We start from the raw sequence: 26,899 nt of genomic DNA, 5'->3' as shown, positions 1-26,899 counted from the left end.
TGCCTTTATACATAGTAATATCTGCGCTGTTGACTGGCTTTGTGTTTCCAGTAACTGAGTGTAAGGCCGATGAGGGGTGCATTTTCAAAATCCGTGTACTTTACTCCATTGTCCATTGGAATTCAGAGGTAGATCTACCAGCAGCCGAATACTGCAAGGTGACTGCAGGTCAAGGGTTGGAGGGACAGAGTAAAATCAGGCAGGCTAGCCAAGTCTCCCATCAGAGGGCAGTAGAAGCGGCGACGGCAGCGCGATCGATAGGGCGTCGTGGGTGGGAGTACGTGGGACAACAACTTTATCGGTAGAAACACCAGCCAACCGGAGTCCGTCGTGGTTTTTCGCAGTCTTTCCTGCCAGACACCGGAATAATGTCATAAAATAGTTTGAGATCCCATACAATTGATCCTCTACCTCATTTATCCCTACCAATTAATTTGATAGATCATCGTTAAATAACTGACACGCCACTGCAGTGTCGGGCTCTTTTCTTACCATTCTCTTAGGCGACGGAGCCCAAGGCCGGGAATGGGGGTTAGTGGCTAACGAATGTTGGCTGTGGGGTACTAGAAACATGCTACCTATGAATTCTGCTGTTCTGCTGTCAGTATTACCTCACCAATCTAAAATTACGTAGAGTACAAGCGGGCCAACATGATGGCGCTTGACGGCATCTGGCCATTAACATTTTCAATATTTCCGTCTTAAGGAGAATTTATAGTGTCTTTAAAAATTCCTACTATAAAATGTAATAAAATGACGTACTCATCTCCCCCCTTGAATCAGTCAGTTCCGCAGCCCCTTCTTCTCACCCCTCTCCTCGCCAGTTAGCAGTCGCCGAATAGCGTCTTTTTTCATCGGGGTTCCATTTTCTATGTTTATTTGTGAGAGGAAAGCTTTTCGCCACGTTCCTCCTAACTTGCTTCTCGGCTTCCAGTTTCTAAGGTCATTTTAATTTTAACCTGCACTAATTGGCCTTTCTGCGATTCTGATAATGTTTATATAAACTGAAATCCGTACGAAGTTTAATTGCTCAAATGCTTTATCAGACGTAAGATTGCCCTTTTAGCACTGTGTCATCTGTGGCTGAGCAGCTGATCATCTTGTCAAGAAATTCCCTGCTGTGATGTAACTCGAACTTTCGTCATTGTGTGCACAGAAGGCCGTCATTGGAACCTGCCTTGGGCCCACAACTTCGCACTTTATTTATCTGTACGTCCATTTTAATATTATTTGCCCGTAAAGTTTTCTTGTGTAATCACTTCCCTCTGAGTTTTCCGACCAAACGTTTCTGTAGGATTTAAGGTTTTCACGGCAGAGTCCTAAGATGGCTGTCGTCTGGGTTGTAGCGTCGTGTATCTGGTAGACGTTTACCATCGATTCAGAAGCCCCTGCTGCTTCCATCATCAGGATGATGAGTAAGCTGCTCGAAACCAGCCAGCCAACGAAAAAACCAACTAAGGGCGGAGTCCTGCGCAAGCCCAAGACATCGTCCCTTGCGAGATTTCACCATTCCTGCTTACGAAACGCAGTGCTGGAAATGGTAAACAGTGCCTTAAAACTAAACGTGCTTACGCCAACGGGAATTTTGTCGTGGCGGAAGGCTTTGACTGTTCAAACAAGCCGCTGTTGCTACTGGTGGGAGATTATCCCATCAAGTAATTTGTCCTTTGTGACAAGGATTTTGGTTGGATGGCTGTCTGAGATTTGAACTCGGAAGTGTCGGGATCTCTTTCGCTGATGTTCTCCTCAACTTTGCTGGGTGGGGGGATAACTTCAGCCGAAGGCCTTCATGTTTGGGGAGGGCGGGCTGTGTCCCTTTTGAATTATACCCTGGCATTTGCCTTACAACTGAGGAAAAACACTGAAAACTTTAGTCGGCGTAGCCACTCTTAGCGCCCACTTGGCCGTCTTTTCAGGGCAGCCTCGGTTGCCCGTGAGCGACCTCAGCCTGTGGTTGGCGAAAGTGTCTTCCAAGTTGCCGAACTAAGGAGTTCCCCACTTCATCTAACTCTGAGTCGAAACTCTCAGTCAACGCTCTGATGTGGTGCGCGAAGAATGGAAATCCTCGTGTATTGCCTGCTACTAAGGTACAAAGGCGCGCTAGTCGAATGCGAAGAAACTTGGATTGTAACATTTGCGGCTTCTTGCAGAGCAGCACGTGCTTTCGTACGGACAGACCGCTTTTCCTGTTAAGGAGGGACCAAACTGCTTCTTTCCCACCTGGTTGACGTGCGCCTACCAGGTAAGCCTGGTGTCGAGTATCACCCCAAAACTGCTGTTTGGACCCACTGTATCGGCTGTCCGAGAAACTGTATGCAGTGCAGTCTCGCGGCCTTGGCGAAGGGCAGAGCGGTGCTCTTTGAGACATAGACAACAATCCCGTTGCCAGTGCTCCACTCTGCCGATATAGGCCTCCAGATAACCGATGAGAAACGATGGACTACGATACGTGGCTACTAGAGCTGTGTGTCATCGGCGTACTGCGCTAGGTCTGCGTGGTGGGAGGGTGTAGGTATGTCGCTCATTTACAGACTGAACAGCACAGAGGAGACTGACCCACCCTTTGCTACTTCAGACCGCATGCCACGACTTGTGGAAGGACGTTTGGAACGTTCGGGAGTCAAGGTATGATGAAATGGTAAGACGGGAAGTTCAGGATGCTGAGCTTTTAAAGATGGCCCACACTGTGTCGAAGGCTTTGGCGGCTTCTCGTCAAAGTTTCTGTTGGTTCTTTCAGCAAGGCGGGCCAGCTGCTGCGTCGTGCTATGTCTGCGACGAAACCCAATCTGCTCGTCACGCTCGTTACCTCCCGTAGGATCCTAGTGAGTAGGATCTTTTCGAATGACTTTCCAACAGTCTCAAGAAGACTGATGGGCCTGTATGAAGAGAGCAGCGAGCGAAGAATACAAATTATAAACGTCGCAGTGTGATTTTCTGCAGTTCCTTTTTTCGTAATTTCGACTGATGTGTGACCCAGCCCTCTCCATATGTGCTGTATCCAGATTCTAGTATTTCTCTCCTGTGTGGTTCAGGTTTTCAAGGCCACAAGACAACACAGAGCCCCATAAACAACCATATCGATTCAGACAAAGTATTGAATCAGTACAAAACCGTCTGTTTTGTGCTCTCATTTAAACTGCTCCTTGCGTGCTTATTACATGAACTTCCAAAAAGCACTGTTACTTGCGTCCCTCGAAACAGCGTTGCCCGCCACTGCAGCTAGCTTTCCAGCAGCACGCCACCCGTCACGTGGGTTGCTGCTAAGTTATGGCCATTTTCCAATTGCTTTAAGGATCGGAATGACGTAACAGATTGAATGTTGCGAGAGTTTTGTGGAGCACCGTACTGTGGATTTATTAGCATCATTACTGTGTTTCGCGAAGTTCCTGCAATCTCCCCTATGCAGTGCTCCACTTCATCTTTTTCCGTCAACAAGACGAAATGCTCGATCGTTAGTGAAATAAGTGCAAACATGGCAGCGATGCGAACTTGCGAATTCTACTTGCTCAACTTTCAGGTAGTGGAGAGATCAGCCAGATGCGTGCAGTTCATAACATTTCCTATTGAGGAAGCCGAAGGTTTGACGCGTCCAGAATGGTTCAATCGCTAAAGTGGGCTCCTGGCCGCACGGCCGGGCAAGGTTTAAATCCTGCCAGAAACTTCCGCTTCTTCTGCCCGTCCAAGCCGCCTTTGGGGCCCACACAAACGCGTTTCCATTCGTTTGGTACCAAGGGCTCATTTCTGTTGGATTAAAGCGGCCGGAGCGCGAAACCGATCACATCTGTCGATTGCTCACAGTTTTATCTCCAGCAGCAACAACTTTATGATAAGCTTAAAAATTACTTTGGGTGATTATTTTGTTCTTTAATGGTGCAGTATCATCTGCAGATGTCGATGAATCTGGAGGTATGTGGTATGAAACGGTCATGCACTGTTTCCTGGTGGTGACACAGCATTTGCCTGAAGGGACTGAGAAAACAACACAACTTTCACTCAAATTAGGTGCTACCCGACCGGGACTCGAACCTGGTACACCCGAAAGTGCGCCAGTCACATTATGTTTGTGCTCTCCAGTTTGGTATATTTCTTGGAATCATTAGTGTCACACAAAATCCTGCAGTTATTCTCAGTTCTGAGGCAGCTCACAACATTTCAGCATATTTTTTCATACTCATCTTAATGTTATCGTCTCGTCTCATGCTTGGTATTTTCCGTAGCCTCTTTCAGTCAAGTTTTCAAATCGATTTGCCATAAAAGTAGTGCAGTTCATTATCATTTGATTTTGCTATGTACTTACTTTTTTAATTCTGCAGAGAATAACCAGTATTCCTCCTGTTGTAGGTGAATGGCGTTGTACTGCAGGGACGGTGTCATCTCAATGCCTCGGCCATCATCAAGGGACTGCCAGGGCCTATTTTCAAAGTGATTGTGTTAAGGTAAGCGGACACAAGCACAGCTCATCAGTACTAACCCTGATGTTTCTTTACAGACTGGCATTAATGAATTTCTCATACTGAATTGCAGATCTGCTCTGACACTCCTTTAGAAGCATCAAATTGCATTGTCAGAGATGGCTTTGACCTGTGTTGACTTTAGTCTGGGAAGTTTGAAATTCCACTTCCTGGCCTCATTCCGTAAATTGTATACAGTTACTTGAACAAAAAAGTTCTGTCCTACATAGCAAAGAAATATTTTGTGTGAAGATGGCTGTTTTGCTGCCATGAAAAACTCAAATCCTGCTAAGATTTTGTGGTCAGAGAATCTGCCTTCATATCAATGTGTGGTAAAATATATAGGTTAGGCTGCTAGCTGATTTTTAAAACAGCCTCTAGAGTGAAGAGATTTCCTTAAAGTAGAAGATGCCCACGGTTGGTACATATTCCTGCAGAAGGATGACCGAACGTGGCAGGCGTGAGGCTTTCCACATAGCCGGTCAAGCATCGCAACATCCGCCACTGCCGTAATGATATCCGATGGTGGCTCAGGCAATTTGTTGTTAATTGGACGTTGATTGCAATGTCACCGAAATTTGTTATGAGGGCACGTGATAGGGGTTGGATTGTAGGGGTGGACAAAGGGAACATTCTAGGTCAGTGTTGGAGCCCTGTGTTAGAATCCCTTCAGTCTCTGTCAATGCCGCCACATCATCCTGTTGGCGCTGTGTTCTAGTCTTGTCCTTTAAGTTCAGTGAAATCGAGGAAATACCATACAAAATCTTTCATTGTACGTATCGTTGCTGGCAATTTCCTCTGCGCTGCAGTCAAGATTTCCTGGCATCATATTTTATTTGTATTTAAAATATGGATCAGGCCGTAGTTCATTCAGCCTATCTTCATATATTCTGTAGGACTGTCTCTTCTTCCTCGTGGTTCGTAATTACAAGCAATTTTATCAACTGTTGCATCGTTGGGTGTTTAATTCATTGCTATTTTGTCGTATAATTTAATTTTTTGTGATTTTCAATTCTTATTTTTTACTTTCAGCCTAATGGAAATTATTCACAGAAATTAATTAGTAAATTGTAAAATTACTCGTAGCTTTGCCATATTGAGTGTTTTCGGGAAATTAGTTATGACAAGTTAGTCCCATAATTTATCATCTCTCAGCTTGTGGGTTGATTGGGTAGTTCAATTCCTTTCGAAGAGTTACGTTGTTCGTCTCGAGCACTAACGGAGTTGCCTTGCGAAGCGGCAACTTCTCCGACTCCCTTGAGTGGCGGGTGTCCTTACCGATGAGGCGCTCCCACAGAAGACGCCTTGAAAGAGCATTCATTGTGTTCGACCTCAGGACACAAAAAATAGTGTCTGGCACTCACGTGAAATTCGGGCAACTCTCACGTTGATCAGGACTGGTCATGGGTTCGATATCAAGCAAGGAGATTTACTTATATAATGTTTCAGGAAGGAACCTGCGCATTTTGTTGTTGCAAAAGTTGGCATCTCAATGACTCCCGTGATGATAGATGCTTCTTTCTCGTTTTTGGCTTCTCCCTTTATTTTTGCTTTTGTCCCTATTTTCTACTGTGCCATTATTTTTCATTTCCTTTTCCTTCTGTCTGTACTCACCCTACCAGTGTTTGCGTGGGCCAGGAACCGTGTGGACTTTTGATCGATAAGAATGTGAGAAACAATCCGGTCAGCGAGAACACAGGACAGCAGTGCAACCTTCCATGTATGATACAGTGAGCAGAGGTTTATGAATGAACTTCATTGACAGTTTGTTGTGCATACTAATCGCGCCCCCAGAAATTGATGATTCTTGTATGTGAGACTTCGTGGTCCTTCTGTACGAACAATAATCGGGACATAAAGACCCATTCGAAGACTCAGCATTGTTCGAACCGTCTTCTGTTTAGTCTCCCAACGTTCTGTTGTCATGATGCACGGCTTTCTTTGGAGATGTTTCGCCACTCGTTACTGTGTGCCCTCTTATTGAGAATTAGAGACCGGAGTCTGAGTGTCTTCCACTGGTTGTTCTTAAGGTTGGCGTTGAAAGAACCTGGAGACTAGATTTGATTACTTTTAACCACATAGAAATGTGTCTGTGTGTCGCGGGTTGTCTGAATGAATTTCTTGTAAATGTGTTACGTGAAAACTTAAACTAATGGAACACATAACAGTGATGCCTTCTTTTGAAGCTGGCCCACATAAAATGGGGGGGGGGGGGGTATTAACACGTGAAACAGGTATTAGCAACAGATTGCAGCCTGTAACAAGATTGTAGCTGGGACAAAGTTTGTAAATTGAATTATTATAAGGTTCAGGGATCAGAAAGGCTTATTTACCATTTCAAGTGTTCGTGTGGTCTGGATTTAAGACAAGCATATATTTCTAAATATGGCGGCATTCCGAACTTGTGGGGTTGGAACAAAATACGCAAGATTTATTAGGCTTTTCAAGATTATGGGAAATGACAACATGGCGGACGTGCGATAAAAAACTGACTCAGTTGTAATTTTATGTGTAGTATTTGTACAGTGAAATTTCCAAATGCTAGTGTCAGAACTTATGGTCTACCCGTCGGAGCTCTAAAATGCACCGCGCCAGCGCTCAGTATTTGTTTTAGCTTCCCGTAATGCGTATTGGCTCACCCCTGCGAACGTCATATTTTCTTATAAATAAAAAACCTGTGACGGATGAGGAGTTGCTATGGAAATGATACGAAGGCCAGCCTAATATTGATTCGGTATGGTGTTGAGGTTACCCAGCTGGTGCTGGCACCTCGCGTCGCAACCAGTAAGTACGTTGGTTATTTAGTAGGTGTGACGGGGTCTGCTTTGTTCGGTTGCCTGGCAGGTCTGAGGAACACCACGAATAAAGCAGGTGGTGAGGTATATTGATTTTGTGTGTAACGAATTTTTTATGCTTCGTGTTGTGTGTGCCGTCACATGTAACTGCGACCAGACAGTGCTGTGGCTATTATCAAAACATGAATGTTGGTAGCAGTGCGCGCCGAACATCTGGTTCGTTGGTTGGTAGACCAGCTTCGTATGCTGGAGGCCCTCGTGTTCGAATCCCTGACTGCGAGTTTTCGTGATATCCGCCATTGCCGTGAATAAATACAAGGAACAGACGTAAAATAGGCCTCATTTGTTTCATTCCATCGTTTGTAATCACCCCGCCAGCCGATGTCATGTAGCTTATGCAATTGATAAGACGTCATAAATTAAAGCAGTGAGGTCACCAAATTTATACTGTTCGACATTGGGACACCACCAGCGGTATTTCTAGCAATGTGTTCGAAGTCTGGGGTTCCATCACTTTGGCCTTATTTCCTAAAGGGCTTAACAGAGTAGTTTGTCCCCTTGCCCCCAATAAATTGTGAGGAATAAGGTCTACTGCAGGATGATTGTAAATGCTGAATTGGGACAGATGCAGATGTGGCATTATCTCAGCATTTGCTAGTTGCTACTGCAGAATCTCATAAAACAACACTTGGTTTCTGTGCTGAGGTTTAGACACGACCTCCTGAATGTGAAGAATGATAACCATTAGATATGAAGTGGTGGCTGGATCATGCTCATCTACCTGACAGGTTGTTATCATACTGGTGAACCAACAAGTGAAGGAAGTATAGTATAAGAGGCAGGTGCACAGTTTACACCTTTACTAAAAAGAAAATAGAAAACTGATTTTACTTAAGTTTAACAGTGCTGATAATGTGTTAAAGGAAAAGATACACCTATTCTCTATTGAGCTTATCTTTATCACATTGTGACTGTGATGAGGGAGGCAAGGAAGTGACAGAATTTCGTCAGAATACTTCTAGGAAAGCAGCCATTTGGAAGGCCAAGAAAGAGATGGAAGGGTATCATTAAAATATGTTAATTGTGAGGCCTTGGTATTGGGTGGATTGTCCAGAAGTGTGCCCAGTGGTGGGTTTTGGTATTGGTAGTGTTAGACCTTAATGTTTTATTACCAGAGTTAGGCCAAATCACTCTATGTATGTCTGTTCAGTGCTTTGTTGACTATTTCAGACGGGATGCCGCTCTGGACGACCTAGCTGTGAAGCCGATCACCCAGTTCCCTGTTACACTAGATGATGAGGTAAGAATCCATATACTGGTAGTTGATTGGTTCTTACATTATTTAATGACACTGTTTTGCCCTTAGAGTTATATAATGTTGATGTTGAAAATTATGAATGGTGATTAGGTTAGGATGTGGAAGGAGGTAGTATTGACATGTTCTGAGATACTGTCCCAGAATTTTTCCGGAAAAATTAGGAAAACCATTTAAAATCTCAGGCCAAGATTTATATAGGATGATTCTTATTACAAGACTATGTTGTCGTCCTAGCACCAGTCTGTTTAGAATTCTGGAATGAGTATCAAGGTGTGAAAATCCTTTAAAAATGCATACAGGAAATAAGAAACTGGAATGAACATCTAGCACATGTAAAGAAAGTGAGACATGCATACATACTGTTGATATATAAACCTTGCAAAAGAATTGTTAATACATTTGCAAATGCTGGGCATTGTTTTCAGGAAATTTATAGATACTTGTCTCGCCATGGTCCATTGTTTAGTGGTGTTGATACTGCCTTGAATCCGGACCTATTACATTAAGAAATGAAATACTGGTACACTTTTTGTGCGCTACATGCTGAGGGCAGTGTTGTATGAGTATTTCAATAACTTTTGTCTGGAACCATCCACTACTGCTTCCTCATTGTATTCTGAGAGATTAGTGTTAGTGGTGGTGTCTGTTGTATTGGCAGTGTTAATAGGGTACAGATACAGGGGTACAGGTACATAACAGAATTAAAAATAATGAAGAGTAAATATTTGAAACAACTGAAATGGAGGGAATTACCTTCAATATCTAATGAAAGAGGATAAAGTGGGTTTACTGGTGAGAATGACTGTTGTTGCAGGCACCTGAGGAACGGTACAGCAGCTTCAAAGGTCTACGCACTATCACTATCAAGAAGGTAAGATACTGCCACCCTGAACACAGGATACTGTGTTGTTGGGACGGAAGTGTGCAAGATAAGGCCAGCCTGACACAATTCCAGGGCCAGTTTGCTAGGAAGGAGTGCATTGTATACTTTTAGGCAGATATTCAAGACAAGGTAACATTAGGAACTGCTCAGTTGAGGGAAACAAGAAATGCATACAGAACGTTTTGGGGAATCTTGTTGAAAATTAAAATTGATCTTAGAGTAATAGGTTATGAGAATGTAAGTTTGACTGAGCTCTCTCACTGTGATTATGGCTTTGAACATTTAAATTGATTTTCCACAGAGTCAGTCAGTCATTATAGGAAATAAATGTTTTCCAGATTCCATAATGTGTTTACTGCATGAAGATCTATATGCATTTCTGGATGTGTTTCAGGCATACGTATTTTGCTGCATACTTACCACAGAAAAAACGTTTTGAACAAACCTACAGAAATTGAAACACATTTTGTGCCTAGTTTGCTTTATGTGTATATATATATTATGATTTTTGTGACAGGTAATACATCATAACCACAGGTCGCATAAGATAGTAACTCCATACCAAACAGCAGAAACTACATAATAATTTGACATGAATATTATAATACAACTGAGTTTAAAAAGTGTTTATGTCAAGTATTTTATTGGTTTTACTGTTTTTTGGGATTGGCAGTGTTACTATATTTTTTCTTTGCGTGCATTGACTTACATGCATTTAAATTTGTGTATGAATCTGATGATGATTCAAAATAGGTACATCATAATGATGATACCAGTAATCAGTTTTTAAAGGTATAGTAGTGTAATAAAGTGATATGAATTATGAATTTGTTGTGCGGTAGTGGCGGTACTTTGAAGAAGTAAATAAAAGGCTTTTTTTTTTGCCATGTCACCTGAACAGGATGACTGTTAGACTTATTTAGACACAGTCTAATATTGGAGGTTCTTACTTGTCCATCATACCTATTTTATGACCTTATAAGAGATAATCAGACGTTAGTGGCAACAAATTTAAAATTAGCGGAAGTAACAGAGAGAACGCACCAGAATTCTTACACGCCTCATACATTTCCTAATTTCATTAGTCTTTTTATTGTTTCCCTTTTTTTCTTTCCTGCTTCTTTATATTTCTTTGGTCATACCCTATAGATTTAACCAGGATACATTCCTTGAAAGGGAGCTCCAATCTTGAAGAGTCAAATCTTGGGGATCCATTTTCTGTTGGGTTTAAATATTATAATGGAGGATGCATTCCCAGCGAACTATAAAAATATTAACTAGCTTCCATCTTGTGTTGAATAATCAAAAGAAAACTTAATCAGGATGTTAATATATCATTGTTTAATAATAATACATTTTAAAAACATTTAAAATTAATAAACACAGATCTTATAAATTTATATTTTGCTGCACAGTACTCAGCTAAGATCTTGGCATACTGGACATGAATTATCATTTTCAGGGAAGTAGGCTTTAGTAGTTAAATGAAGAGGAGACATCAAGTGGGCATGGTAAAATTTTGGGTGTCAGCTGTACAGGTATTATCTGTATAAAGTTCTTAGATTCTTTTCATTTTATTGAACAACAGTTTGTAACCATACAGTATCTGTGTAGTTTTGCACGATACACATGTGTCACAAACTAAAGACACAAAATGAAATGATGAAATGACTTGAAAGTCGCTTAACTGACACATGAACATTGCTTCATTATAAAATAGTATGTTCTGCCAATCTCTAGATCAATTTTTTACTACCAGTATATAATCTGGGCAGCTTCAAGCCACGTTTGTTATGAGCACTAGGGAGTAGAAGTGGACAGTAAAAGTTCAGATTGTAATAAGAGACATATAAAATGCATGTACCATGGGCATGGTAATGTTAGCAAATGTATAAAGTTTTATTTGAGGCTAACTGCATATTTAGGTTTTTAAATTAATAGTGTGAGCTTATGTGTTTTAACGTACCAGCTGGTAAAAGAAAATTATCAATAGGTCAGTAATCAGCGTGGTGGTAGAGGCAGCACTCCTCATTACCGTACTGTCTGTCCCATTTAGACAAAGATATGCCTTTAACACTTTATGGCTTTAGTCATTATCACCATGCTTAGTGTCCACCAGATGGCAAGCAGGTACTCCTGCTTCATTAACCCAAGTTCTTCATTCATTTGCTCCATCATCATTTCAGCCTGGAGAATGTCAGGCATTCGAGGATGGTAAGAGGCAGGCTGTAGGAACCATGGTTAATAAATGTTTTTTATAATTGTGGCTTCCTGGACATTAAGAATATGTAGGCAAAACATTTATATACTACTGTTATTTATATCATCAAGTTATGTTGGAGAAACGTTGAGAAATAAATTATATCCTGAGTTGCACTGTTGTACCTTCAGAGTCTGTGTTTTGGGTTTTTGCATTGGAAGTCTACGTCTTTGAGCTGCTTGACTTACTATTTTAAATTATTTGTGACAATTCCTGTGATTTCCTTGCATGTCAGGTAGCGTAGATGTACATTTATTGTTTCTGTCTCCCGCAGCCATGTTGCCTGGAGGCTGGTCCGAGCCCTACCCAGCAGGTAGGCCACGTCCACAGGCATCATCATTCGGTGCATGACTTATGCATGAAAACAGGAGACAGACTGTACATACACAGAGTGTATGCTTGTCAGTGCATGCTGCTTTGTGTTGCAGGATGTCGGTGTGCTGTGTGACGACACTGTGTGTTTCTCATTGGTTTCAGGGAGCTCAGGGTCTGGGTATCATGATAATTGAAGGCAAACATGCCGAGGTCGGGCAAGGTATCTTTATCTCGGACATCCAGGAAAGCAGTGCTGCAGAACAGGTATCCTGTGTGTAGCATGGCTTCACTGCATGGCTTCTTCGCTTCCTGAACCTGTCATGTTACAGAACAGAGTGGAGGAAGATGGCAAAGGAGTCACCAATTGCAATTTTGTATCCCTCATTGGTCCTTACATTTATTTACTGCAGGTCAGAGCTAACCAACAGTGCAAATACAGCAACACATTGAAAAGTGTTTAAGATAAAAGTTATGCATCTTAATGAGATATATATTTTATACGAGGTACTAGTTTCTTGTACTCCAAGCCTTTTTAGAATTAATTAATGAACTTAAAATTGAGTTTAATTTGAAATAACAAGTGACTAATACAGGAAGAAAAAATGAAACATAAATAGTTTGGCAGATACTCTTCACACTTAGCAGTTGATAAATTGATAATTAGTGTGGCACAGCAGTGCAGTGACTCCAGATATTTGTGTCAGTAGATTATAATCTCATTGATCTGAATTTAAAGACACTAGGCTTTCTACTAAAATTCATTTGTAACTTAGGAACTCCTGTACTTCAGTTCATAAAAGTTCTAAATATTTTAAAGGTGCTTCATTATTTCCTTCCACTAAGAACCTGGTCCCACTTAGTTATTTCACTAAGATAGAACATCTCAGGCAGAATGTGCTGTGACCTTTATTATATCAACACAAACAAGGAAGTTCCTGCTTTCATAATAAAATAGTAACATCAAATGTAGTATAGTAACAAGTTGTTTCTATGCATTTTTTAATATGTTAAATTCTGCTTCCGTGGAACACTGTTGTATTACTTGTAGTAGTTTGTGAAACTGTGTGGACAGTTCAGGTTGCCTGCTATATAATTATGCTTGCTACTATATATGTTACAGAAGATAGAGGGTCTGAATTTTGAAATTATAATATCCAGTAGTATTTTTGTTAGTTTTTGTTTGTGTCATGGCATGTATACATAAAGCTGTGATGTAAGAGCTTTTGTTCAGAATTGAATGCAAAGTAACTTTTGTTTCATGCTTTTGTAGCAGTTGTAATTTGGATATTTTTATTCTATTTTATGTTTTCAGGCACATCACATATGGAATTTTTATTATGTGCATAACATTCCACCATGTGTGGACATGGATTTATCAAGCACAAGTTTTGTTAGTTTGTTGCTATGGCTGTTAGGTATACTTACATTGTTCTGATGTCATATTCAGTTAATTTCTTAATAACTCCATTTATTTTGTTGTTTGTTGGTTGGGTTAGAGCATGTTAAATGTTGTTTATTTTTTCCTGCCCAGCCCACCCTGTAGCCCCCATCCCATGCCTTCTGGCCCCAAAGTGCCATGATTTAACTGACCCATAGAGGACATGTGGAAAAAGGGGTGGGTTGGGGCATGTGGGCTGGGTGTGTATAGGTAATCAAAAATCTTAACCTAACTTTCTGTACAGTTAAGTGAGTGATGTATTATATAGTATATACCATTTCACAGAACACAAAAGAAAATTTGTCATTCTGATATTACCTAAACACGTCAGAGAAATAATATGCATGTAGGCATATTTGTGCCTGATATGAAAAATATGTTTGATGTGCTCAGAAACATAAAAAATAAAATGTTTTTTAAATATGTAGTGTAGCAACTTGGTGATGTTATGAAGAAGGAGCTACACAGTGCTGTTTCTCCTTGTGAAGCTATCATGATTGTTGTCATTAATAAAATCTTATCAGGCTATCAGCCATATCAAATAGTTAGAATTTACCTACATTTTGAGGACCATATCTGTCCTCATCCTAAGCGCTATTCATATGACTATCCCTGAGTATGTTATTTGACACAGCTGATAGCCCAAGAAGAGTTTATTAATGTAGTGTAAGTGGTGTTATTGTTAGAGGAAAGGACAACTAATTAATGTTGCATGAATATTTGGGTGATGTGGATGAAGTACAGATTTTTAGGTTGTATGATCCAACATTTGAAGATGAGTGGAGTAGGAAGAATGAATTAATGATCTTGTGCGCATTTGTTCTCTCTTGTTCTTCAGTTGGTCTCTATATGTGTGCTTGTTTTGCAGGCTGGCCTCATTGTAGGGGACATGATTCTGGCTGTGAACAAGGACACACTCCTGGGATCAGACTATGACTCGGTAAGCCACTGTAGTCTTGCATTCATTCAACATGACTGAGACAGCAAAGAGAAGACAGTCACTAGTTGTGTGCTTGCAGGCTGCCACTCTGCTGAAGAAAACAGAGGGTGTAGTCACACTGGTAGTGTGCAATCCAAACAAAGCAAAGGAAGAAGAGAAGAAGGCTGTTGAAACAGATGTCCGTAGTCCCACACCCACACCACAACTCAGTGCAGTAATAGTTTCTCCCACACCCAAGGAACTAGAGAAACCAAGTAAGTCCCATTCATTGTGGATTTGTCTTGTTGTTGATCTGACTAATAGTTTTAAGCACTTATATTGAATTTCCAGTGCATAAGATAACATGTGTTGAGATGGAAGCAATATGTTTATGTTCAGACTGCACCCAGAAAGGCAAAACAATGTGTAAAGACATTCCTCAGTGTGAGTGTTACTCCCCTCATTGTCATTGCTTTGTCTTTCTAAGTGCTTGACCCTAAATTAGCTGCAGTACTACTTAAATATTTTTATATTTGGAGAACCTGCATTAACATATTATTTCCAATCCATTTACAATTCAGAGAAACATCTACATTTATATGAAACTATGCTAGTTCTGTGGAGAGATTTCACTGACAATTACCTATTATAAATTTTGTGACATGATTGGTCTGTAACACTAAACCATTTTTAAAATTTCTGCTCATTCATGCTATTTGCGCTGAATCACCTGTCATGTTACAGCATCACAAGAAGTCTGAAAATAAAGGCAAACTTAGATATTGTCTTTACACATTGATTTGCTTCCTCACTCCATGCCACATCATCAGTGCAAGAAAATACAAAACACATTCCACATGTGTATGTTCATAAATTTTTCTGTGGAACCTTACGCAAGTTCCTGTGGACCCCTGCACCCAGACATCATTACACGTGTTGTGTTAGTGAATGCACATGTGTTTCAGTGTGTTTTGAGTTTTCTGCCAAGCCTTGTCTTATTCCATGGAAGACTAGTTTAATTTTGCCATGTTTATTTCTGGCTGCCTACTACTAATTTAGCATGCTGCAACAATATTTAACCAAATATTTGTTTGTTTTCTTTGTGAGTTGTTTGTCTTGATGTCACTGATATTATGGTATTGCTTTCTGCACTGATTTGTCAGCTTGTGAACATTGGTATTAACTGCGTGTTTATTTCTATCTCGCTTTGCCGTGGCGGTGTGCTGGGGGATTGGCATTATGCATGGCCATGTGAGTATACAATGCTTTGCTGAAACTTCTGCCAGCACAGCCATAGCAGTTTGTTTCTGAAATATGAGAATGGAAACAGCACTAAGTTTAAGTTTTCCTGGCATAAAAGTCCAGGTGTGTTTTATGCAGTTTCAGGACACAATTAATAGATAAGTGTCTTGACTGGGCTCTAGCTGTGTTGGTATTTTATTGATACCCTAAACAGAATACTTAAGTTTGTGTATTGTAAATATTTTCTACATAAATGTACAGATAAACTGATAATTAAGCACTTTTTTCTGTGTTCTTGCCAAGTGAAGTATATTGTGCCTTGTGTCAGCAGTTTCCATGAAGTGACCAATCGTTTCTTTCAGGATTGCTTCCAAAACCACAACTGTCATCATTGAAAACACAAATATCTCCACCAAAATCCATCCAAACAATGTCACCAAACTCTGGCCTTCAAACGACCGAAACCCTGGTGGCACACACAAAATCTCCCACTACAATTCCTGGTTCATGCCTGGTTCATCTACCCTCCCTTGCATTGACACCTGTCTCGCCAAATGCCTCTCCTTCCTCGACATTGCGATTGTCTCCCTCTTCTTCAGCCAAACACCAATCCATAACTCCAGAAGACCTGCCCTCTGACCCAACAAAGTGTGAGATTATGCCTGGCAAGGAAACAACTGTGGAGATCAACAAGGACAAGATGGGTCTCGGACTCAGCATAGTGGGCGGGTCAGACACACTGCTGGTATGTATAGGTCATGAGACTGCCACCTTGCCCATATTTGCCTAGCCACACCTTCTATTGCCATTGTGTGTGTTGCAGGGTGTGATAATAATACACGAGGTGTACCCAGATGGTGCTGCAGCCAAGGATGGCCGCCTCAGACCAGGGGACCAGATCCTGGAGGTCAACAATGAGGACTTTCGGAGCATCACACATAACAAAGCACTGGCAGCACTGCGACAAACTCCTGCTAAGGTAGGTTTGGCAACATTGAGGTCTCCATTCTCATGCCATGCAGTAGCATAGTATAAACGTACACTGTATTTGTGCAGGTGAAGATGGTGGTGTTCCGAGATGAAGCCTCTGTGAAGGAGGAGGATATCTTCAATGTGATGGAGGTTGAGCTCACCAAGAAACCTGGAAAGGGGCTGGGCCTCAGTATAGTGGGTCGCAAAAATGGGAATGGTGTTTTCATTTCTGATGTGGTAAGTTTCTCTCAGAAGAGGTAGATTACAGCACTAGTTAAGAGTCACGTTGTCAAGTATGAGGTGTACTGTTGCAGGTACATGGTGGCACTGCAGAGGCAGATGGGCGCCTCATGAAAGGTGACCAGATATTGGCTGTGAATGGTCAAGACTTGAAGAGTGCCACACAGGAGGAGGCAGCTGCCATTCTCAAGACTGCAATGGGCAAAGTGACTATGAGGCTGGGGCGCCTCAAGGCCAGCTCGAAACGGAGCTCAAACATTGACAGGTGTGTAGCATAACTATTGTTACATTTATCCTCATATTATAGAGGTTCCACAGTACCATGCAGTATAATGGAGTCAGATGGAACTAGATTATTAAATACAGGTCATGAAGTAGTTGCGTTTGTCTAAGCATTGGTACAGCATATTAATGTATTTTTTATTGTTATTCTAGTCTACTAAGAAACATGTAAATAGTATCATTCCGTTTTGACATTATACATAATAGAAGTCAAAAGCTGAAGATTACTCAGGGTCCCCCCCCCCCTTTTATAGTAATAATAACAGGAAAGAGGAAACTACCTTAAACAGTAATATTCCTACTTGCTCTGAATATGAAGTGGAGTTGCATCCATTTTCCTTCCTGGTGTGTTCTCACTTAATGCTTCCTTACCTTTGTTTATTTTTATTTGTTGTGAAAACTTATTGTAGTTATAGTGTTTAAACATTGTGTGGCAGTAGGATTGTTCAACGCATGTTCAACTGTTTTAAAATTATATTTTTCTTATGCTTCTTTATGAACTTCATGATTAAGTTATTTTTAAATTAACAGGTAGCCAGCCTGTCATACTATCCCCCAGTCTGGGCTCCTTTCCTCTTAGAGAGTCTGCATCAGTGTGGCTGTATTCAATGTGTTAATTGGTTAGGAGTAAACACAGTGTGTGCAGAGTTGTGTAGTTGGCGTTAGGTTGCAAGGTTCCTTTCTGTTATCACCAGTTTGCTGTGAGCAAGTTTAGGACTATGTTCTGTTACTGTAGTTCCTTAGATGATGATATGTGTACCTGTCACCGCACAGTATACATTCACAGGCTGGCCCAGGTTCGTAGTAGCCCGTTCGTGCAGATCCTTTGGTGAAAACCATGTATAACAAATTGTGTGTGGATGTGTCAGAATTTGAAATTTTGTCTTTTTCAGTCATCCCATTAACACAATGTCAGTCAGTGTGTTTATAATGGCATTAAATGGTGCATTATTTAGTACAGAACAAAATTTCTATATGCTTAATGTTATTTTGAGTTTGTTAGAATGCGAAGTTACAGTGTTGGCAAGTCATGATGTAGGTGATCACCTTCTTCTGTCTTCATGTTGTCATCTCCAGACTATTCCTTTTTTCTCTATTTATCCTTGCACATTATTTTTCACTTTCATTATGTTGTCTCAACTTTCTGTTCCCATTGAAGCTTCTCCTGGAATTCTGGTTTAATTGTTAATGCATGGTTCTCTGATTAGTTTCATGTGAAATATGTGTACACCTTGTGTACTAACAAGGAACTTTAAAGACCCATTCCATAATTCTGATTCAGTGGTCTTTGCCTTGTACATACGTACATATTGTTACATTCCATGGATCCATAAATTAGTCAGATGACAATAGGATGTGGAATAAGTCATAATAATAAAATACATATTATACACTAATATACACTATTATAAATATCACATATTATAAACAAAGGGTTCACATAATTAGTGATATGTTACAAATACATCTACTCATTACAGAAGTTAAAAAAAGCATTACATAAATTATACTACCCATTTACATTAAATGAAGACAAGAAAATTCTTATTAACATTATGACTTATTTGTGAACGTCAGAAATTCATCAGCAGAGTAAAAGGAGTGTGTAATTAAGTATGTTTAGAAGTCTTGTGACACATGGTGCTAAACTGTTGAAAATTTTGATGACTGCATAATATGCTTTCCTCAAACAACATGAGAGGTTGGTAATGGGTCTGTGAAACTGATTCATATTCCTTGTGTTGATTGTGTACAGAAGAATTAGTGTATTCTTACATTAACATAAATTACAAGTCTGAAAATAATGCAGTGTTGACAAAATATTTGGACCAGAGGAGGATAAGTTTAGGATAGAAGACAGCCATCTCTAAGCTCACCGCTGTGGAAACCTCAAATTCTACAAATTTAGGAAAATTATGTAATGATGAACTTATTAATTCATTCAGTAGTCAAATCTAGGATTGATTTAAGTGTATGGCCTTAGTATAAGGGAGACAGGGAATGCAAACTGAATTTTGGTGGTTATGAAGTCTTGGAAAATGTTTCCTTGGAAATTGAGAAAGAGTTGAGGTGGATGTTAGGGAGGCAGGTTGTGAGGAGGGGAGATGGGTGAAGTGGGATCAGGATTGTGTCTGGTGGTGCTCTTTGGTATTATCAGTGTTAATCCTTCAAGTTTCTTGGCTGCAGTTTTGGTTGGTTGCTTTTGTATTTTGCACATTTATATAGTCTTCCTGTGCCAGGTAGTGTGTGTGCACATCTTTTCCACAATGTTTCTGGTGTTTTATGTTAAACCTGTTTGAGATAACATCAGACAGATTGTGGAAAGAAATTTTGAAAACAAAATTACAGTTTTGATGAGTTTGGCCTCTTGTTGGGTTATTTGCTGTCTCCATAAATGTATAGTGCCCTATATGTGCATTATAAGTAAATGTTATGCAAGTTCAAAGTAATATTCATCAGTGAAGAGCAGACAGCATTGGAAATATAAGAAATTCCCATCATAATTTTACTTACCATTCAGTAAGCTAATTTGTTTTTCTTTCACATAAAAAGGGTAATATTAATTCCAAAATGAGGAGAATTTTTGTTACTCTCATTGAGTGGATGGAGAGGCAGTGAGTGAAACAGGTGACTAGCCTGTGAACTACTTTTTATAGGGTGAGTAATATGACAAATGGAGATCCAGGCAGCATCCCAAGTTCTGATGATCAAACCTTTCCTCGGTTTTCGACCAAGAGGGCCTCTCTGATGATGCGCCAGATAGCAAACTGGTCTCTTCGCAGGAGACACTTGTAGAGTGCGACCCATCGTACAGTCATCTGACAAATGCATGGACTGTGTTCTGAGTTATTTTTCTTATTGCTTAAGACATTCCATAACACAAAATTAATAAAAATGCCTTGTCTTTCCATGCTTTCCTTCATCAGGAAATAAGCGGACTGAAGGTGAGTACTGCTGCGGTGATTTGTGTGCATGTGTTTGCACTGAAGTGTGTTGTGTTGTGTCGTGTCCGCATCTTTGTATGAGTTGTGATGTTTTGGTGGTATGCCAGCACTGTGGAAGAAAAATTGCCATGCAGGTTGGGAATTGAATCAACAAGCCTAGCTTACAAAGGACCATTCTGCAGTTGCACGTCCCAAGGTCTGAAATCATGTGTTCATCCATTCATTGCACAAAGTGCATAAAAGGAATGTGAGTTTTTTCCCTTTCTTTCTTTTTTCCCCTTCCTCCATGTTGTACAACTGACCATAGTGAAAATGTCATAGTATAGACGCTTTGCCGGTTGTGTCCTGGGTTGTGACATTGTTTATTACCACCATCTTCAGACTCTGATTACATCTTTCCAAAATATTGTTAAGAAAGCTACAAGATTACATGGCTGTACAGGCCAGAAGAACAGAGTCATGAGAACCTCAAATCTGAGTTTACTAGAAGTTGTCAGGATAGTTTAAGTTTTGTTTATATCCCTTTTAATATAATATGTGTTTTACATGCATGATTTTTCTTCAAAAATAATAGCTCACAAGGTAAAACTAATTGATAACTGTGCATTGTATTTATTATTTTTGCAACTGTACATTTCTGTCTGCAATAAATGACTGTAAAAGAACAATGAGGTATGCAAAATTGCAAAGAAAATATTTAAGAACACATTCTTACTTCCAAACTGGATTGGATTTCACCCTAATTTTTTATATAGAATTGTGCAGTGTTGTGATGGGGAATTTAATCTTTTTGCAGTTGGACACCCAGAAAACTTAACCAACTTTGCAGAGTTATGTTTAATTATTGTTTCTTTTTATTGACTGTCTTGTAGAGGCCTTGGCTTATCTTCCAAAGGACTATAGTGTTTTGTGGCATATTTTACTGTAAGACTCTTGGAGCCTTTGAAAAAACTAACAGAGAAGGTAGAAAAAATCTTTAATTTCCAAAAATCTGTTCATGTTAAATCTTACCTCAGTTTATGTCTGTCTCTGCTAGTGTCCACTGTTCACAGAGCTTAATCTTGTTTCTGCAGTTACTTTTAAAAGTGCAGATATGACATGATTTAATCTGTTTTCATATTTTATTGCTTGACATTTTCTTCTTAAGGTGTATTTAAGTTGTTTTGGTTCTCAGAAAAAACTGCAATTCCTGAACTCCATTAATTCACTAGTTTCATAAAAAGTGTTATTACTTATATTAGCTTTTGCCTAAACAATAAATCTAAAACCTGTGCTCCAACTGGTTCAAATGGCATTTATTCAATAACCCAGGTACCATACACTATCTTATAATAGCCTTAGCATGTTACTAAGAGACGTTTGAAATCTGTTTTTCATTTTTTTGTTCTTACTTTTCTTTTTTTCATAAACTTACTGAATTTCCAAACATAGCTAAATTAAATCTTCTACAATAGGAATGTGACAGACTGAATATTATATATCAGCTGTTCATAAACAACTTAATCACAATTGAGTGGTTAGCACTTTTGCTTTATATTTGGGAGATCGGGATTTCAGATCTCAGTCATGAAATTAGCTGTCCTGACTGAGGTTTTTCTCATCTTGTTTTTGGTCTTCCTTAATTCCTTCTGGAAAATTCTGGGATAGTACCTGAAATTAGGCCACGGCTGCTTCATCCTTTCCAGTTCAACATTCATTAATCATTCTGTCATTTGATGCTACATGAGATTATCACTTCTCACAGAAACAACTAGCTGGAGTTTATCACTGGTACTTTGATAATGGAACTCAATGGTAATACCAAATACCAATACCACAGCTGGACATGATCTTTAGTTAGTTCTACCCAGTTCACAACCCAATTTCCTGAGGTCTATTTTAACATATTCCACCTCATTTTAAGTATTCCAAGTCTCCCCTCAGCTGTTTCTTAATCTTCTAAATGATTTCCCCGTCAAAATTGCGTGAGAGTTTGTTACTCCCTGTCCAAGCTACTTGTCTACTTCTTCAGTTTGCCATGGGCTATTTTACCACAAGATCTATTGTAATATTATTCTGTCTCCGTCTCTTTCTCAATCTTCCAAACACCACTCCCACCAAACTTCTGTGCATGTTTCTTGTCTCTCCTGTCTGAGCCCTATGTCCAACTCACAACAAATGTCCTTTGTTGCCATGCCATATTTTACCCATAAATGTAATGTAGGGTCAGGGGAACAATAAATAATGCTCACAAGTGCACATATATCACTGGCACATGGCAGAGCAGGCAGACATATTTACCAACTTGGAACTCAGATTCTTGAACTGGATGCTATGATTGTTGCAGTTGATACATCCTTTATGGGGACAAGATAATCCGAATGGGAATTCATGATTTTCCATTTCCTCCACAAATTCATGATCATGGTTAAATAACATACATGTTACAGTGTTTATGTTGAAAATGATAATAAAAAAAGTAGCAAATTCTTGTTAGTACTCAGTTTAGGAACTTGTCAGTTTATCTGTTTTTATGACACAAAGTTTCAAATTTGTAGAACTATTATGTTTATGATCTATGTGTTTAAGGTAGAACAAAAATTTTAAGTTTTTTTAATAGTATTTGAGAAATATTTGTTACCACAAAGAGGTATAGTCTTTCTTAAATCTCTTCATACAACTTTGGAATGGTAATTAAGTTATAGTGAGCCAGTCATGTAGCATGCATGGACAGAATAAACTGCACATACAGAAAACAGATTCTCAGGAGATCAGTTTCTGTAAGAAATAGATAGCATTTACATGGCTGTGGAGAGGTAGACTGAATTTAGTTGGCCTAGAATGATTTTCAGTAATTTGCTTTTCTTGTAGGAATGATTAATCTTTGGGGACCAAATGGGTGAGTGGGTGAATGAATAGGATTAGTGAGTGTATATGTATGTGACAAATATAATTTGAGAATTTGATTAACATTTTGTGTGGGACTTCTTAAAAATGGGAGCTGTGGTAGTTAAGTCAGTAAGGCAAGAGGCTGTGGACTGGATCACCAGGGTTTGACTATTGGCATTAGGATTTTTCTGTTTACCACCATTGTGTCCAGAATGACTGGGTACCAGGGCTTAAGGTGGTTGAAACATGAAGCTGCACTCACCTCCATCTAGTGTTCTATGAAGCTTTTGAGTAGGGTAGCTCTTCCTTATTAGTGCGTTTTGAGAATATCTTGCTGAATAGTAGAGAGAATTAGTATAATTCCAGTTGTATGTGTTTTGCTTATGTGTGTTATGATTGGCTTCATTTTGTGTGTGTGTATTTTTTCTGCCTTTACTGAAAGTGATTGCAGTAATATGTGATATATGTGTCATGCCACTGACATCACTAGTGTCCTATTTATTGAATACCTCACAAAGAAAGACTTAATGCTAGTCACCATTGGAAGTTTTTTTAAATTCTCTATATATTGAACGTCAGCGTACCATGTTGGGAGATCTTTAAAAAGTCATTAACAAAACTACATGTTATTGTACATGATGTATCAGTGATTCTGTTCTGTCATTTCATCACAGTACCTTTCTTTTATACTGTAACTAATTTTGTTTTACTCTTTTCAAGGGAGAGTTTTAATACCCCTCAATTTATGGTCCTGTGGTAGATGTTTCTAACAAAGAGAATGTTATAAAACCACTGAATGAAGGAAACATCACTGCAGTTGGGTATCAGGAAATTCAGATGTTCCATCATTTACTCTTTGTCTAGACCAGTGGTTCCTATGACTGGGTTGAAGGATACTTGACACCCAAACTCCAGAAGACATTAGTGCAATACTGCATTTGCACAGTGAAGTTACTGCAGAGTATCCTCCCTTTTCTGAACTCATGACAATACATAAAAAATTTAGTGTATGCAGTGGTGACTTTCTGTTGTCATGCCAGGTTGTTGACCCAAAAATTTTCTGAACTGGTTTCTGAAGAACTTTGGTGACATTGCATTGCTCAAGTTAACAGTTTACAAAAATGAAGAAAAATAAAGTATTTGACTAAGAAAGGGCCAATCAACAAATTATATCACATCATGGTTCTTCTGATTTGATGAATGAACCTTCTCTCTTAAAAAATCATGGTTGAATATGGTGAGTATAATAAAATGTGCCAGTACAAAAGTGTGTTCTGCATGTCTGTTATGAGTCTTTATATTTCAGTACAAGGGTTATATTTTCATGATGGCAGATATGTGCATAATTCATACATCAACATTATCATTTTTGAAATAGTGAATGCTTGATGAAATTTTGTGACAGTACCTGCTTCTAGACTCAATGTTTTCTTCATCACTATATTTCTCAGTGAAATCTGGATGACATACCCATTTCTATCAACAGTAATCATTTAGTTCATGGGTTGCATGAACTTTGGTATTTTCTGGTGTTGGAAATATTTAGTTGTATGCAATTTATAGTTTCTCTCACAGACTTTATCATCATGTCTGCCAGTACATTTCACAACACTTAATGCCTATGTATCATAGGCAGTTATTAACCTCTATCAAACTAAGTGGAGATTAACATATTTCCTTTCAGTCTCATGGTGCCATAATGACTATGAAATGATTTTATTAACATTACATTGGCTCACAGCACTTTGGATTGAGGAGCAAGGTGTAGAGAAATTACATTTTTTAAACCTTAGAACCCTAAATTTCACCATGTTAAAGAAGAATGCTAACGCCGAGCAGCCATTTTGTCATACATTTCATAACACATCATACAATCATTATTAAGGCAACTATGATGTCTGTGGATTGAATTGGCCAAAGAGAAAGTGACTGTTAATATCTGAGCAGAGGCTGCACCTGTGAAAACACTTGTCTTTACCAGTGTTGGTTTTCGGGGCTGTAATGCCAAGTTGACTTGCAAGTAGATGCCAATGCTTCATCGAAACACTGTCTCCATCTTCAGGATTCATAATATCTACCTACAAGCCCACATGACGTTACAACCCAGAAGACTGATACTAATACCTTCACCACAATAAGAACCTCATATCTTACCTGTTTATCACATAATTTACCTTGCAAGATATTTCTCATTTTATGTTTTTATGACGTAATTGAAATTTCATAATGTGGAAAGCTATGGGGCTGTTCAGCTAATTGTCATAAGTTGTGGTCAGTTTCAAATTTAATGTGGGAAGTATGGGGAAATGTTACTACAGACAACCTTTTGATATGGTTGAAATTGAATAATTGGTACTTGCATAATAAAATGATTTCTTCCTCTGCAATTTCTGGTATAACCCTTTTATTTCCATTTGATTTAATCTGGGACCTACCTTAGTTGTAGCTTGTTTAAAGATGCTGTATGAACTGTGTGGACAATGTTGAATATTATGTGTGGATCACTAACTGGAGAGACATTGGTTTGTTTTTAAGGACAGCAAAATCAGGAATGACCTTGGTTAATTACCTGAATGCAAGTTGGAAGCCTTACTGGACCACCTCAATGTATTCAAAGTGTTCCCAGGGCTAGGTGACTTGTGATGTTGACAGGGCCTGAGCAAGCTCAGTTTTCCGGGTTGTGAGATGAATGTCTATTTATTTGGAAATGCTAGGATAATGATATTGAAATATGTGAAGAGACAGCATGCAGCACAGCAGTAGTAGGGATTCTTCTTATAATATGGAACTGAAATGCTGGTGATGAACAGTCTTAATAGTTTGGAACTGATAATGTAGTGTTTAGATGTGATATGGAATGTATGCACCTCTTCCAGGAGCAGTAATGTGGCACCACATCTTCATACACGCACTATGGTGCTTGAACGTGGGCCAGATGGACTGGGGTTCAGCATTGTGGGGGGGCACTGCAGCCCGCATGGTGACCTGCCAATCTATGTGAAAACTGTGTTTGAGAAAGGGGCAGCAGCCCATGGTGGACAGCTTCATCGAGGGGATCAGATCTTGGCAGTGAACAGCGTCAGTTTGGAAGGGCTTACTCACCAGCAAGCTGTGGCAGTGTTGAAACGCGCCCAGGGCAATGTGACACTCACCATCCAATCATAGCATGGACGCTGCCTCTAGTGCATCGAGTGAGTGGAGTCCGCTTCTAGTCAGAATGCCCACCCTACTCAGGAATCCAGTATGATAGGGACCACAGTTTTAATGGATGGGCCATAGTATAGGGGTTCAGTATTAAAAATCCCTCTCCCTAATGCTATTGAGAGTATTCCAGAAGACAATGTTGTAAAGAGCAAAACAAATTTAATAATTAGTTATTCTACAAATGTTACAAGTTGAAATTTTAAATAACTCATTAGTTGAGCAGTTAGTTAGTATTTACAAGAGTTTATACTTGGTGATATGTGTAGAAGCTGTCTGTCCGAGGAACAGCAAAACATCTTCTTGGTGTTATAGAGGCCTTGACTGCTTGAACCTGGACACTCACATTGATGTGACTGTGCCAGCAAGATCGCTTGTTATGACAGTGGTGCATTTTTATTGCCCCCAGTTCGTTATTTCTTGCATTCCAAAGCTGAGTCATCTTACAGTACACTTGCTCTCTTCTGTATGTTGAGAATGGAGCTGTCTCCACTTACACTGCCTGCGCCAGGTTACAAGAGGTCTGCTTGCAGTGATTGATAGTGACAAATAATTTAGTGACATTGGAATAATATTTTAAGACATTTATGATTGGTTGATCTTTTTATATGTTGTGGAAATGAAGATTCTGCTTCGTGTATTAGACTGTATCACTACATACAGTGCGTCTCACATGGATGTCATTCATATCATGTATGTATAAATTATTGTTAATGCAACTGTTTCATCTCCTGTTATTTCTTCAAAATGTAACTCAAATTCTTTTGTTA

General features: G+C 39.5%; 1 protein-coding gene across 14 annotated transcripts in view; it reads left to right on the top strand.

Annotated features, from left to right (window-relative positions):
* The window catches only part of LOC110827345 (multiple PDZ domain protein), a 162,909-nt gene extending 136,010 nt beyond the window's left edge, over nucleotides 1–26,899 (top strand). For 6 of the 14 annotated variants that reach the window (XM_087358115.1, XM_087358116.1, XM_087358117.1 and 3 more), the window contains 12 exons: nucleotides 4,342–4,436; nucleotides 8,477–8,546; nucleotides 9,379–9,435; nucleotides 11,982–12,020; nucleotides 12,185–12,286; nucleotides 14,329–14,400; nucleotides 14,480–14,654; nucleotides 15,984–16,366; nucleotides 16,445–16,600; nucleotides 16,678–16,830; nucleotides 16,908–17,098; nucleotides 25,805–26,899. In XM_087358115.1, the coding sequence (XP_087214241.1) occupies nucleotides 4,342–4,436; nucleotides 8,477–8,546; nucleotides 9,379–9,435; nucleotides 11,982–12,020; nucleotides 12,185–12,286; nucleotides 14,329–14,400; nucleotides 14,480–14,654; nucleotides 15,984–16,366; nucleotides 16,445–16,600; nucleotides 16,678–16,830; nucleotides 16,908–17,098; nucleotides 25,805–26,093 (1,782 nt within the window). In that variant the 3' untranslated portion in view covers nucleotides 26,094–26,899. Of the gene's footprint in view, nucleotides 1–4,341; nucleotides 4,437–8,476; nucleotides 8,547–9,378; nucleotides 9,436–11,981; nucleotides 12,021–12,184; nucleotides 12,287–14,328; nucleotides 14,401–14,479; nucleotides 14,655–15,983; nucleotides 16,367–16,444; nucleotides 16,601–16,677; nucleotides 16,831–16,907; nucleotides 17,099–19,772; nucleotides 20,061–23,968; nucleotides 24,166–25,804 lie in introns of all 14 variants that reach the window. The other 8 variants (XR_015537646.1, XR_015537645.1, XM_087358124.1 and 5 more) reach the window with 8 other exon arrangements.

Source organism: Zootermopsis nevadensis, unplaced genomic scaffold (assembly GCF_977971745.1).
Source record: "Zootermopsis nevadensis isolate Lab colony 2312 unplaced genomic scaffold, Znev_1.0 Znev_ptg000029l, whole genome shotgun sequence".
Lineage (NCBI taxonomy): Eukaryota > Metazoa > Arthropoda > Insecta > Blattodea > Termopsidae > Zootermopsis > Zootermopsis nevadensis.
Note: the sequence above shows the minus strand (reverse complement) of the source record. Positions and strands in the feature narration are given on the sequence as shown.